The sequence below is a fragment of the Ranitomeya imitator genome, chromosome 3, assembly GCF_032444005.1.
Source record: "Ranitomeya imitator isolate aRanImi1 chromosome 3, aRanImi1.pri, whole genome shotgun sequence".
Classification (NCBI taxonomy): domain Eukaryota; kingdom Metazoa; phylum Chordata; class Amphibia; order Anura; family Dendrobatidae; genus Ranitomeya; species Ranitomeya imitator.
In genome coordinates, this window is record NC_091284.1 from 657121786 (window position 1) to 657137129 (window position 15344).

At 44.3% G+C, this 15344-nt stretch overlaps 1 protein-coding gene across 1 annotated transcript in view; it reads left to right on the forward strand.

Moving 5' to 3' along the window:
- The window catches only part of SERP2 (stress associated endoplasmic reticulum protein family member 2), a 71010-nt gene extending 56299 nt beyond the window's left edge, over positions 1 to 14711 (forward strand). The window contains exon 3 of the mRNA XM_069759867.1: positions 14623 to 14711. Coding sequence (XP_069615968.1) covers positions 14623 to 14711 — 89 coding nt within the window. The remainder of the gene's footprint in view (positions 1 to 14622) is intronic.
- Positions 14712 to 15344: the final 633 nt, after the last annotated feature.

Consider the following 15344-nt stretch of genomic DNA (forward strand, 5'->3'; position numbering starts at 1 on the left):
AAACTGGTGATTCCCTGACCCTGACTGCTTTGGCCTGGCAAAGATACCTGCACAGATACAGCAGGTGGTGCGCTAAATGGTGGTCCTACACTGCCGGAAGGGATGTTGCGTTGATGACTAGCTTCATTGGCCGAGGGTGCAACAACCTTAAGGGACGTTTGGTAGTTAGTCCAAGCTTTCAAATGCATGGTGGTTAAATGTCTATGCATGCAACTAGTATTGAGACTTTTCAGATTCTGACCTCTGCTTAAGGAAGTAGAACATTTTTGACAGATGACTTTGCGCTGATCAATTGGATGTTGTTTAAAAAAATGCCAGACTGCACTCTTTCTAGCATCGGATACCTTTTCAGGCATTGCAGACTGAGCTTTAACCGGATGGCCACGCTGTCCTCCACCAGGTTTTGGCTTTGCCACGCGTTTTGGGCAAGATACGGGCCCGGCAGATGGAACCTGTGGCGATGTTGATGCCTGCTGCGGCCCCTCCTCCTCCTCTGCTTCAGAACTGCTGCCGCCTGCACCCTGTTCCCCCAATGGCTGCCAATCGGGGTCAAGAACTGGGTCATCTAATAACTCTTCTTGTACCTCCTGCGCAACTTCGTCTGTGTCACCGTGTCGTTCGGTGGTATAGCGTTCGTGATGGGGCAACATAGTCTCATCAGGGTCTGATTCTTGATCAGCACCCTGCGAGGGCAATGTTGTGGTCTGAGTCAAAGGACCAGCATAGTAGTCTGGCTGTGGCTGTGCGTCAGTGCACTCCATGTCAGATTCAACTTGTAATGGGCATGGACTGTTAACTGCTTCACTTTCTAAGCCAGGGACGGTATGTGTAAAGAGCTCCATGGAGTAACCCATTGTGTCGCCTGCTGCATTCTTCTCTGTTGTTGTTTTTGCTGAAGAGGACAAGGAAGTGACTTGTCCCTGACCGTGAACATCCACTAACGACGCGCTGCTTTTACTTTTACCAGTTTCACGAGAGGAGGCAAAAGAGCTAGAGGCTGAGTCAGCAAGATAAGCCAAAACTTGCTCTTGCTGCTCCGGCTTTAAAAGCGGTTTTCCTAATCCCAGAAAAGGGAGCGTTCGAGGCCTTGTGTAGCCGGACGACGAACCTGGCTCCACAGCTCCAGACTTAGGTGCAATATTTTTTTCCCCACGACCACCTGATGCTCCACCACTACCACTACCCTCATTACCAGCTGACAATGAACGCCCCCGGCCACGACCTCTTCCACTAGACTTCCTCATTGTTTTAAAAACGTAACCAAACTAACGTTATTTGTTGCAGTCACACAACTTACACGGTGAGCTATAACTTCAGTATGATTTAGCTACCCCTTTACAGGTTGGTGAGACCACAGCGAAAATCAGGCCCAATGTTACACACTCTTTTTTTGGTGGCTGCAAATTAGAGAGATGCCCCACACGCAGGACTGTCACTGAAGCACAAATGTTAATATTAATGTCACACTATTATTTTTTTTTTATTTTTATTTTTTTCAGGAACACTTTAGAAACCCCCCAAAAAAAAAAAAATAGATTTTTGCAGGGAGAATTTAGAAAACAAATGTAACAAACTATATGCTTTCTATGGGCCACTGAGTGAGAGATGACGCACACAGGAATCAGGAGTGGCACACAAGCCCAGAGGCCAATATTTTTCTACCAATGATTGATGGAGTTATTTTCTCTGGTAGATTTTGGAACCCAAATCAAGGAAAAAAAATGTAGGCTTTCTATGGACCACAATTGGAGAGAGAGAGAGAGAGAGAGAGAGAGAGATGGCACACCCAGGAGTCAAGACTGGCACACAAGCAGAAAGGCCAATATTAATCTCCCATTTTTTGGGGGGTTTTGTTTTTTTTTTTTGTTTTTTTTTTTTTTCAGGGAGACTTTAGAAAAAAAAATAATAAAAAAAATATGATTTTATCAGGAAGAATTTAGAAACCAAATAAAATAAAATGATTTTTCCAGGGAGAATTTATAAAACAAATAAAAACAAAAATAGGCGTTCTATGGCCCACTGACTGAGAGATGACGCACACAGGAGTCAGGAGTGGCACACAAGCCCAGAGGCCAATATTTTTCTACCAATGATTGATGTAGTTATTTTCTCTGGTAGATTTTGGAACCCAAATCAAGGAAAAAAAATATAGGCTTTCTATGGACCACAATTGGAGAGAGAGAGAGAGAGAGAGAGAGATGGCACACCCAGGAGTCAAGACTGGCACACAAGCAGAAAGGCCAATATTAATCTCCCACTGTTTTTTTTGTTTGTTTGTTTTTTTTTTTTTTCAGGGAGACTTTAGAAAAAAAAATAATAAAAAAAATATGATTTTATCAGGAAGAATTTAGAAACCAAATAAAATAAAATGATTTTTCCAGGGAGAATTTATAAAACAAATAAAAACAAAAATAGGCGTTCTATGGCCCACTGACTGAGAGATGACGCACACAGGAGTCAGGAGTGGCACACAAACCCAGAGGCCAATATTTTTCTACCAATGATTGATGTAGTTATTTTCTCTGGTAGATTTTAGAACCCAAATCAAGGAAAAAAAATATAGGCTTTCTATGGACCACAATTGGAGAGAGAGAGAGAGAGAGAGAGAGAGAGAGAGAGAGATGGCACACCCAGGAGTCAAGACTGGCACACAAGCAGAAAGGCCAATATTAATCTCCCACTGTTTTTTTTGGTTGTTTTTTTTTTTTTTTTTTCAGGGAGACTTTAGAAAAAAAAATAATAAAAAAAATATGATTTTATCAGGAAGAATTTAGAAACCAAATAAAATAAAATGATTTTTTCAGGGAGAATTTAGAAAACAAATAAAACCAAAAATAGGCGTTCTATGGCCCACTGACTGAGAGATGACGCACCCAGGAGTCAAGACTGGCACACAAGCAGAAAGGCCAATATTAATCTCCCACTGTTTTTTTTTTTTTTTTCAGGGAGACTTTAGAAAAAAAAATAATAAAAAAAATATGATTTTATCAGGAAGAATTTAGAAACCAAATAAAATAAAATGATTTTTTCAGGGAGAATTTAGAAAACAAATAAAACCAAAAATAGGCGTTCTATGGCCCACTGACTGAGAGAGAGAGAGAGATGGAACGCTTAGTACTGGCACACAAGCCCAAAGGGCAATATTAATCTCCCTTTTTTTTTCCAGGGAGAATTTCTAAAACCCAAAAAAAAAAAAAAATAGGCTTTCTATGGCCCACTATTTGTGAGAGAGATGGGACGCTCAGGACTGGCACAGATGGCACGCTCAGGACTGGCACAGAAGCCCAGAGGCCAATATTAATCTCCCTTTTTTTCTGGGAGAATTTATAAAACCAAAAAAATATTTAAATAGGCTTTCTATGGCCCACTATTTGTGAGAGAGATGGCACGCTCAGGACTGGCACAGATGGCACGCTCACAACTGGCACACAAGCCCAGAGGCCAATATTAATCTCCCTTTTTTCAGGGAAAATTTATAAAACCAAAAAAAAAATTAAATAGGCTTTCTATGGCCCACTATTTGTGAGAGAGATGGCACGCTCAGGACTGGCACAGATGGCACGCTCACAACTGGCACACAAGCCCAGAGGCCAATATTAATCTCCCTTTTTTCAGGGAAAATTTATAAAACAAAAAAAAAATTAAATAGGCTTTCTATGGCCCACTATTTGTGAGAGAGATGGCACGCTCAGGGCTGGCACAGATGGCACGCTCAGGACTGGCACACAAGCCCAGAGGCCAATATTAATCTCCCTTTTTTTCAGGGAGAATTTATAAAACCCAAAAAAAAATAAAATAGGCTTTCTATGGCCCACTATTTGTGAGAGAGATGGCACACTCAGGACTGGCACACAAGCCCAAAGGCCAATATTAATCTCCCACTGTATTTTTATCAGGGAGAATTTATACACCCCACAAAAAAAAATACAGAAAAATGAAAAGGCTTTCTATGGCCCACTATGTGAGAGAGATGGCACACACAGGGATGGCACTCTAGCAGAAATGCCAAATTGCCAATCTTAATCTCCCACCAAAAAAAAAAAAAAAAAAAAAAAAAACAGGGAATGTCCTACAATTACTATCTCCCTGCCTGCAGTAATCTCAGCCAGGTATGGCAGGCAGCTACTATCTCCCTGCCTGCAGTAATCTCAGCCAGGTATGGCAGGCAGCAATAAGGAGTGGACTGATGCACAAATGAAATAAAAAGTGTGGACAAACAAAAAAGATAGCTGTGCAGAAAGGAAGGAACAAGAGGATTTGTGCTTTGAAAAAAGCAGTTGGTTTGCACAGCGGCGTACACACAGCAATGCAGCTATCAGGGAGCCTTCTAGGGCAGCCCAATGAGCTACAGCGCTGAGGGGAAAAAAAAAAAAAAAAAAAAAAACTTCCACTGTCCCTGCACACCGAGGGTGGTGTTGGACAGTGCAAATCGCTGCAGCACAAGCGGTTTTGTGGTTAATGGACCCTGCCTAACGCTATCCCTGCTTCTGACAAAGCGGCAGCAACCTCTCCCTAAGCTCAGATCAGCAGCAGTAAGATGGCGGTCGGCGGGAACGCCTCTTTATAGCCCCTGTGACGTCGCAGACAGCAAGCCAATCACTGCAATGCCCTTCTCTAAGATGGTGGGGACCAGGACCTATGTCATCACGCTGCCCACACTCTGCGTTTACCTTCATTGGCTGAGAAATGGCGCTTTTCGCGTCATTGAAACGCGACTTTGGCGCGAAAGTCGCGTACCGCATGGCTGACCCCGCACAGGGGTCGGATCGGGTTTCATGAAACCCCGACTTAGCCAAAAGTCGGCGACTTTTGAAAATGTTCGACCCGTTTCGCTCAACCCTACTTGTTACCATTTACTAATGATGAGCGAATCTTCTGAATTTTTAGTTCACTAGCTTGGCCGAATTTGCTTGGGGAATTCAAGTAGCATAAAAACTAAAATCTATTTGCCTTTAATAGAAAGTACTCCATATCTTACAAATGCACAGAAAAAATGTGTACAACACTATGAGGTCTCCTAGGACTGTATCTAGCCTTTATGTCTTTAACACAAAGACAGCCTGAGGTTACATTCACATACCTGGGTGACACATTCTAGTGCTGTCATCTTTATTCTCGGACCCATAGATTTTAATACACACATCAGTTTTAAAAATGGATCCATGTTTTTGATCCATGAAACTCAAAGCATGTCCTATTCTAATTTGGAATTCATGTAAAACGGATCACACACTGTTTACACATACTTGGTACTACATAGGTCTGTCTGAGTTTCATTCATTTTAAATGATATATTATTAAACTTCAAAGGATGAAAATGTGCAGACAGTCTTCAGTTAAAAAATAAGCAAGAGAAAAAAATAGGATGCAACATGGATGACACATTAGAAAAATAGTTTAGCTTCTTTCAGATGGTAACACGTACACAAACAGTTGTGTAAAAAAGTGTTTGCCCCTTCCTGATTTCCTACTTTTTTGCATGCTTATCACACCTAAATGTTTCAGATCATCAAACAAATTTAAATATTAGACAAAGATAACACAAGTAAATACAAAATGCAGTTTTTAAATGAAGGTCTTTATTATTAAGGGAAAAAGAAATCCAAACCTACGGGACCCTGTGTGAAAAAGTGATTTCCCCCCTCCCACCACCCTAAAACATAAATTAACTGTAGTTTATCACATCTTTGGAAAGCTGAGTTCAAATTCCCTTGCCACACACAAGCCTGATTACTGCCACACCTGTTCTCAGTCAAGAAAACACTTAAATAGGACCTGCCTGACAAAAACAGACCAAAAGAACCTCAAAAGCTAGACATAATGCTGCAATCCAAAGCAATTCTAGAAGGAATCAGTAACAAATTAATTGAGATCTATCAGTCTGGAAAAAGTTATAAAGTAATTTCTAAAGCTTTGGGACTCCAGTGAACCACAATGAGGGCCATTATTCCCAAATGGCAAAAACATGAAACAGTGGTGAGTGGTCAGATGACTAAAATTACACCAAGAGCACAGTGGCAACTCATCCAAGAGGTCACAAAAGACCAAACAACAACATCCGAAGAACTGCAGGCCTCACTTGCCTCAGTTAAGGTCAGTGTTCATGACACCACCATAAGAAAGAGACTGGGCAAAAATGTCCTACATAGCACAGTTCCAAGAAGAAAACCACTGCTGAGCAATAAGAACATAAAGGCTCTTCTCAGTTTTGCCAGAAAAATTTTTGATAAACCCCAAGACTTTTGGGATAATACTCTGTGGACTGATGAGACAAAAGTTGAACTTTTTGGAAAGTATAGGCCCCATTACATCTGGCGTAGAAGTACTACAGCATTTCAAAACAGGAACATCATACCAACAGTAAAATATTGTGGTGGTAGTGTGATGGTTTGGAGCTATTTTTCTCCTTCAGGACCTGGAAGACTTGCTGTGTAAATGGAACCATAAATTCTGCTGTCTATCAAAAAACCCTGAAGGAGACTGTACGGTCATCTGTTCGTGACCTAAAATTGAAGCTCACTTGGATTATGCAGCAGGACAATTAACCAAAACACACCAGCAGGTCCACATCTGAATGGATTAAGAAAAGCAAAATTAAGACTTTGGAGTGGCCTACTCAAAGTCCTGACCTTAATCTGATTGTGATGCTGTGGTATGATGTGTAAAAGGTGGTTCATGCTCAGAAACCCTCCAATGTGGCAACATTTCTGCAAAGATGAGTGGACTAAAATTCCTCCAGAGCGTTGTAAAAGACTCATTGTCAGTTATCGCAAATGCTTCATTGTAGTTGTTGCTGCTAAGGGTGGCCCAACCAGTTATTTTTGTTTTATTACCTGTATGTGCACTAACCAACCTTTTTGCTTTGCCTCTACCATGGCTGTAATCACCAGCAGGTATGGCACTCACCGGACAAACACCAGCTGCAATTGATTTGATTCCAGCTTCCAGTGTGGTGAGCTCCATTTCATCCCTCCCCCATTCCCTACTTAATCTCCAGGCTTTGTGAAAAGTTGAAGATGAAATGATCTTTAAAAGGCCTAAAGTTAAAGATGACACATTTCCTGTATATTTTTGGCAAAAAAATGTTATTTTTTACATTTTAAAAATTATGAAAAGGAAAATGGGCCAATGGAATGTGTGAGTGTCTCTGAATAAGAGAACAATGTACCACAACTCCAGAGTCTTCTAACTCTTTTGAGTCAAGCAGGGGTTCTGATTTGCCTCTGTAGCAAAACTACAAACAGCTCCCACTAAAATGTTGTTTGGTCTTCGAGACCTTATCTTGATCTCCACTGTTTCTGTTAAAGGGAACCTGTCACCCCGAAAATTGCGGGTGAGGTAAGCCCACCGGCATCAGGGGTTTATCTACAGCATTCTGTAATGCTGTAGATAAGCCCCCGATATTACCTGAAAGAGGTTTTTACCTGAGAGAGCTGCTGGTCCGGTCGGATGGGTGTCTCTGGTCTGCTGCGGCGCCTCCCATCTTCATTCCAAGACGTCCTCTTCTGATCTTCAGCCAGCATTCAGTAATGCTCCAGGTACAGCTTGCATTTAATGTGGTCTTGCTTTTAATTCATTAAGGAGGCCTTTATGGCACAGCGAATATAAAAACGTAGAGTAGGACTGCCCCATTATGAGAATGCTGTGAAGTGGCGGGGTGGCTCAAAGAATTGATCAATTGTTTGCTAAATGTCTCATTTTGAAAATACAGTTAGAAATCAATATGTGCATTTGCACTTTATGTATTGCGTCTTAACCATAGGCAGCGCTGGCTTCTCCCCTCTTTTGCTTTGATATGGTGGGACTTACCTCTATTGTAAAGTCTAGGTTTAGCACTGGCATATCTGGTGATGATATTATTGTATATCCTATTTGAAATCTGCAATAGATCTGCTATATGTTGATTTATTTTACTCACTTATATAGCACCATCATATTCAATGGTGGTTTACAGATATTATCATCACTGTCTCATTGTGGCTCGCAATCTAGAGTACCTATCAATATGTCTTTTAAGAGTGTGGCAGGAAACAAGAGTACAAACAAAAAAAACTTGTTGCAGATGTTGTCCTTGGTGAGATGTAAACCCAGGAGCCCAGCACTGAAAGGCAATAAGGCTAACCACTGAGTTACTATGCTGCCCTAATATGTATCAAACTGAACCCAAAGTTCTCTATATACTAACTACATTCCTGTTCTGCAGAGGTACACTTTCTGATGGCTCCAATTCCCCCGTGTCATTTTACTTCTTGTCAACAAAGCAGTGCTTTCTCTTCCAATCTGCTCTGTCAACATGGCATCTGTCATGATCCAGGATGTGTTATGGCCGGCAATCAGGCAACACAGTGTGCAGTAATCAGCGCACATACAGAGATCTGGCAATAACCAAAAACAATAGGACGAGCTCTGAGACGTGGAATCTCTGTAGACTGCAGTACCTGATCTATCCTCACACAACTATAAGCAGCAGTGGATTGCGCCTATCACTACCTATGCAACTCGGCACTGCCTGAGGAGCTGACTAGCCTGAAGATAGAAATACAAGCCTGACTTACCTCAGAGAAATACCCCAAAGGAATAGGCAGCCCCCCACATATAATGACTGTTAGCAAGATGAAAAGACAAACGTAGGAATGAAATAGATTCAGCAAAGTTAGGCCCGATATTCTAGACAGAGCGAGGATAGCAAAGAGAACTATGCAGTCTACAAAAAACCCTAAAACGAAAACCACGCAAAGGGGCAAAAAGACCCACCGTGCCGAACTAACAGCACGGCGGTGCACCCCTTTGCTTCTCAGAGCTTCCAGCAAAAGTTAATAGCAAGCTGGACAGAAAAAACAGAAAACAAACTAGAAGCACTTATCTAGCAGAGCAGCAGGCCCAAGGAAAGATGCAGTAGCTCAGATCCAACACTGGAACATTGACAAGGAGCAAGGAAGACAGACTCAGGTGGAGCTAAATAGCAAGGCAGCCAACGAGCTCACCAAAACACCTGAGGGAGGAAGCCCAGAGACTGCAATACCACTTGTGACCACAGAAGTGAACTCAGCCACAGAATTCACAACAGTACCCCCCCCTTGAGGAGGGGTCACCGAACCCTCACCAGAACCCCCAGGCCGACCAGGATGAGCCACATGAAAGGCACGAACAAGATCTGGGGCATGGACATCAGAGGCAAAAACCCAGGAATTATCTTCCTGAGCATAACCCTTCCATTTGACCAGATACTGGAGTTTCCGTCTAGAGACACGAGAATCCAAAATCTTCTCCACAATATACTCCAATTCCCCCTCCACCAAAACAGGGGCAGGAGGCTCCACAGATGGAACCATAGGTGCCACGTATCTCCTCAACAACGACCTATGGAATACATTATGTATGGAAAAGGAGTCTGGGAGGGTCAGACGAAAAGACACCGGATTGAGAATCTCAGAAATCCTATACGGACCAATAAAACGAGGTTTAAATTTAGGAGAGGAAACCTTCATAGGAATATGACGAGAAGATAACCAAACCAGATCCCCAACACGAAGTCGGGGTCCCACACGGCGTCTGCGATTAGCGAAAAGCTGAGCCTTCTCCTGGGACAAGGTCAAATTGTCCACTACCTGAGTCCAGATCTGCTGCAACCTGTCCACCACAGAATCCACACCTGGACAGTCCGAAGACTCAACCTGTCCTGAAGAGAAACGAGGATGGAACCCAGAATTGCAGAAAAATGGAGAGACCAAGGTAGCCGAGCTGGCCCGATTATTAAGGGCGAACTCAGCCAACGGCAAAAATGACACCCAATCATCCTGGTCAGCGGAAACAAAACATCTCAGATATGTTTCCAAGGTCTGATTGGTTCGTTCGGTCTGGCCATTAGTCTGAGGATGGAAGGCCGAGGAGAAAGATAGGTCAATGCCCATCCTACCACAAAAGGCTCGCCAGAACCTCGAGACAAACTGGGAACCTCTGTCAGAAACAATATTCTCAGGAATGCCATGTAAACGAACCACATGCTGGAAGAACAAAGGCACCAAATCAGAGGAGGAAGGCAATTTAACCAAGGGCACCAGATGGACCATTTTAGAAAAGCGATCACAGACCACCCAAATGACCGACATTTTTTGAGAAACGGGAAGGTCAGAAATGAAATCCATCGAAATATGTGTCCAAGGCCTCTTCGGGACCGGCAAGGGCAAAAGCAACCCACTGGCACGTGAACAGCAGGGCTTAGCCCTAGCACAAATTCCACAGGACTGCACAAAAGCACGCACATCCCGTGACAGAGATGGCCACCAGAAGGATCTAGCAACCAACTCCCTGGTACCAAAGATTCCTGGATGACCGGCCAGCACCGAACAATGAAGTTCAGAGATAACTTTACTAGTCCACCTATCAGGGACGAACAGTTTCTCGGCCGGACAACGATCAGGTTTATTAGCCTGAAATTTCTGCAACACTCTCCGCAAATCAGGGGAGATGGCAGACACAATGACTCCTTCCTTGAGGATACTCGCCGGCTCAGATAACCCCGGAGAGTCGGGCACAAAACTCCTAGACAGAGCATCCGCCTTCACATTTTTAGAGCCCGGAAGGTATGAAATCACAAAATCAAAACGAGCAAAAAATAACGACCAACGGGCCTGTCTAGGATTCAAGCGCTTGGCAGACTCAAGATAAGTAAGGTTCTTATGATCAGTCAATACCACCACGCGATGCTTAGCACCCTCAAGCCAATGACGCCACTCCTCGAATGCCCACTTCATGGCCAGCAACTCTCGGTTGCCCACATCATAATTACGCTCAGCAGCAGAAAATTTCCTGGAAAAGAAAGCACATGGTTTGAACACTGAGCAACCAGAACCTCTCTGTGACAAAACCGCCCCTGCACCAATCTCAGAAGCATCAACCTCGACCTGGAACGGAAGAGAAACATCAGGTTGACACAACACAGGGGCACAGCAAAAACGACGCTTCAACTCCTGAAAAGCTTCCACGGCAGCAGAAGACCAATTAACCAAATCAGCACCCTTCTTGGTCAAATCGGTCAATGGTCTGGCAATGCTAGAAAAATTACAGATGAAGCGACGATAAAAATTAGCAAAGCCCAGGAATTTCTGCAGACTTTTTAGAGATGTCGGCTGAGTCCAATCCTGGATGGCCTGAACCTTAACCGGATCCATCTCGATAGTAGAAGGGGAAAAGATGAACCCCAAAAATGAAACTTTCTGCACACCGAAGAGACACTTTGATCCCTTCACGAACAAGGAATTAGCACGCAGTACCTGGAAAACCATTCTGACTTGCTTCACATGAGACTCCCAATCATCTGAGAAGATCAAAATGTCATCCAAGTAAACAATCAAGAATTTATCCAGATACTCACGGAAAATGTCATGCATAAAAGACTGAAAAACAGATGGAGCATTGGCAAGTCCGAACGGCATCACCAGATACTCAAAATGACCCTCGGGCGTATTAAATGCCGTTTTCCATTCATCTCCCTGCCTGATTCTCACCAGATTATACGCACCACGAAGATCAATCTTAGTAAACCAACTAGCCCCCTTAATCCGAGCTAACAAGTCAGAAATCAATGGCAAGGGATACTGAAACTTAACAGTGATCTTATTAAGAAGGCGGTAATCAATACACGGTCTTAGCGAACCATCCTTCTTGGCTACAAAAAAGAACCCTGCTCCCAATGGTGACGACGATGGGCGAATATGTCCCTTCTCCAGGGACTCCTTCACATAACTGCGCATAGCGGTGTGTTCAGGTACGGACAAATTAAATAAACGACCCTTAGGGAATTTACTACCAGGAATCAAATCGATAGCACAATCACAATTCCTATGCGGAGGTAGGGCATCAGACTTGGACTCTTCAAATACATCCTGAAAGTCCGACAAGAACTCTGGGATGTCAGAAGGAATGGATGACGAAATAGACAAAAATGGAACATCACCATATACTCCCTGACAACCCCAGCTGGTTACCGACATAGAGTTCCAATCCAATACTGGATTATGGGTTTGTAGCCATGGCAACCCCAACACGACCACATCATGCAAATTATGCAGTACCAGAAAGCGAATAACTTCCTGATGTGCAGGAGCCATGCACATGGTCAGCTGGGCCCAGTACTGAGGCTTATTCTTGGCCAAAGGTGTAGCATCAATTCCTCTCAACGGAATAGGACACCGCAAAGGCTCCAAGAAAAATCCACAACGTTTAGCATAATCCAAATCCATCAGATTCAGGGCAGCGCCTGAATCCACAAACGCCATGACAGAATACGATGACAAAGAGCACATTAAGGTAATGGACAAAAGGAATTTGGACTGTACAGTACCAATAACGGCAGAGCTATCGAACCGCCTAGTGCGTTTAGGACAATTAGAAATAGCATGAGTAGAATCACCACAATAGAAACACAGTCTGTTCAGACGTCTGTGTTCTTGCCGTTCTACTTTAGTCATAGTCCTGTCGCACTGCATAGGCTCAGGTTTACTCTCAGACAATACCGCCAGATGGTGCACAGATTTACGCTCGCGCAAGCGACGACCGATCCAAAAAACAAATCAGGAATCGGAATTCTTGGTTCTAGCATCGATTTCTGATCAATAGTATCTTGAATCTTTTGTACATTTACAACGAGATTATCCATTGAGGAGCACAGAGCCTGAATATCCATGTCCACAGCTGTGTCCTGAAGCACTCTAATGTCTAGGGGAAAAAAAAGACTGAAGACAGAGCTAAGAAAAAAAAATGATGTCAGGATTTCTTTTTTCCCTCTATTGGGAATCATTGTGGCTCCTTGTACTGTTATAGCCGGCAATCAGGCAACACAGTGTGCAGTAATCAGCGCACATACAGAGATCTGGCAATAACCAAAAACAATAGGACGAGCTCTGAGACGTGGAATCTCTGTAGACTGCAGTACCTGATCTATCCTCACACAACTATAAGCAGCAGTGGATTGCGCCTATCACTACCTATGCAACTCGGCACTGCCTGAGGAGCTGACTAGCCTGAAGATAGAAATACAAGCCTGACTTACCTCAGAGAAATACCCCAAAGGAATAGGCAGCCCCCCACATATAATGACTGTTAGCAAGATGAAAAGACAAACGTAGGAATGAAATAGATTCAGCAAAGTGAGGCCCGATATTCTAGACAGAGCGAGGATAGCAAAGAGAACTATGCAGTCTACAAAAAACCCTAAAACGAAAACCACGCAAAGGGGCAAAAAGACCCACCGTGCCGAACTAACAGCACGGCGGTGCACCCCTTTGCTTCTCAGAGCTTCCAGCAAAAGTTAATAGCAAGCTGGACAGAAAAAACAGAAAACAAACTAGAAGCACTTATCTAGCAGAGCAGCAGGCCCAAGGAAAGATGCAGTAGCTCAGATCCAACACTGGAACATTGACAAGGAGCAAGGAAGACAGACTCAGGTGGAGCTAAATAGCAAGGCAGCCAACGAGCTCACCAATACACCTGAGGGAGGAAGCCCAGAGACTGCAATACCACTTGTGACCACAGAAGTGAACTCAGCCACAGAATTCACAACAGGATGAGGTTGTTCCCTTTCCATCCTGGTCAGTTCAGGGTTAATTTTATTCGCCTCTCTCTGGTTCAGGGGCGGCTATTTAGTGATGGTACTTCCTAGGTTTGGTGTCGGTGATACTTCTGTTCATTCGACTTGAGCAGCTGACCCAGGTTACTCTGCTATAATCGTTGTTCCTCTGTATGTGTGATCGTTATTGTGTATGACCCGATTTGTTTCCTGACTTGTGCTTCCATCTTCCGTTTTGGTACCGTTCAGTCCTCTCTGGTTTCCTGACCCCTCGGCTTGTCCCTGACCACGCTCCCGTCTTGCCCTCCAGTTCTTATGCTCCCGTCTGGCTTCTGACCCCTGGCTCACCTCTGACCACGCTCATGTCTTGTCCTCTGGATCTCATGCTCACGTCTGGCGTTTTACTCTTTTGCTCGTCTCTGACAGCGTTCTGTCCTCTCCCTCTCTGTACCGCAGCCTCGGTCAGCTTCCGTTCTCATGGTTGCTTGCTGGCTCCACCTCCATCATCTCTTCTGACACCAAGCTCTCCACCAGGTCTCGGATCCCACTCACGCTGCATGTTGCAGCATCTGCTTGATCTTCCGGCTGGTCTGTCTCCTCTGTCCATCTAGGCAAAACCCCCTGTGACACCAGCTGCGTGTCATTACATTATCACCGACCATAAACTATTTTTGGGGCACTTTTTTTCCTTTCTCACTTTCCTTCATGGATCCACTCCATGCTCTGTTGGATCAGGTAACCAACCTGACCAAAATGATGCAGAATCTGTCAGTGGAATAGAGGGCCTTGGTGGCATCCCACCATTAGGTGCAAAGAGAGTTGGCTGATACTGTTAAATCTGTCCAGAATGCTTCCTATTGGACTGGCAGTGGTGTGTCAGATGTTTAATTGCCCTCCCCTGAACCCTCAGTCAAACTCCCAGATACCTTTTCTGGGGAAAAAGGTAAATTCTGAGTGCTTAGGGACGGCTGCAGATTACTGTTTTCCATTCGTCTTCGGGAGATGAGAGTCAAAGAGTGGGGATAGTCATATCTCTTTTGCGGGAGGATCCGCAGGCTTGGGCATTTTATCCCCCACTGCTGCTGAGAAAACGTCTGATCTGTTCTTTGAGTCTTTGGGGTTTACGATGAACCTGATCGTGTGAGGTTGGCTGAGGACACGATTATGAGTCTCTCCCAGGGAAAGCTCTATGCCGAGTGGTACTGTTCTGAATATAGGCGATGGGCTCCGGAGGTATCTTGGAAAGACTTGGCACTCAGAGGTTTATTCTGAAGGGGGCTGTCGAGCATTTAAAGGACACTTTGGCTCTGCACCCACCACCCGACTCTCTGGAGGAGGCTATGACTCTGGCCGTCCGCATGGGTCGCAGACTGCGAGAGAGGGGCATGGTGCAACGTGAGGCTCCCTTGTTTCCGGTCAAACCCGAACCATCGCCATCTGTCATGCCCATGGAGGTGGGAGCCATCTCCTTGAAGGAAAGAGAGAAGACATCGAAGAGAGAACAAACCCTGCTTCTATTGTGGTGCCCCGGGACATTGGAGAAAGGACTGTTGTGAATTCCGCTCTTGGGCTCCCTCCGGTGGTTGTAAGTGGCACTTTTGTGAGTTCTGCTCTTGGGCTCCCTCTTGTGGTTTCTAGTGGTATGGCTGCTCCTTGGAGTTAGCTGTCATCAGCTGCCTCCACTTATCGTCTCTTCTGCTCCGCTATTTAAGTCTGGCTCTTTCTTCAGCCTGTGCCACTTGTCAATGTTTCCTGGCTGGATTCACATCTCTGCTTG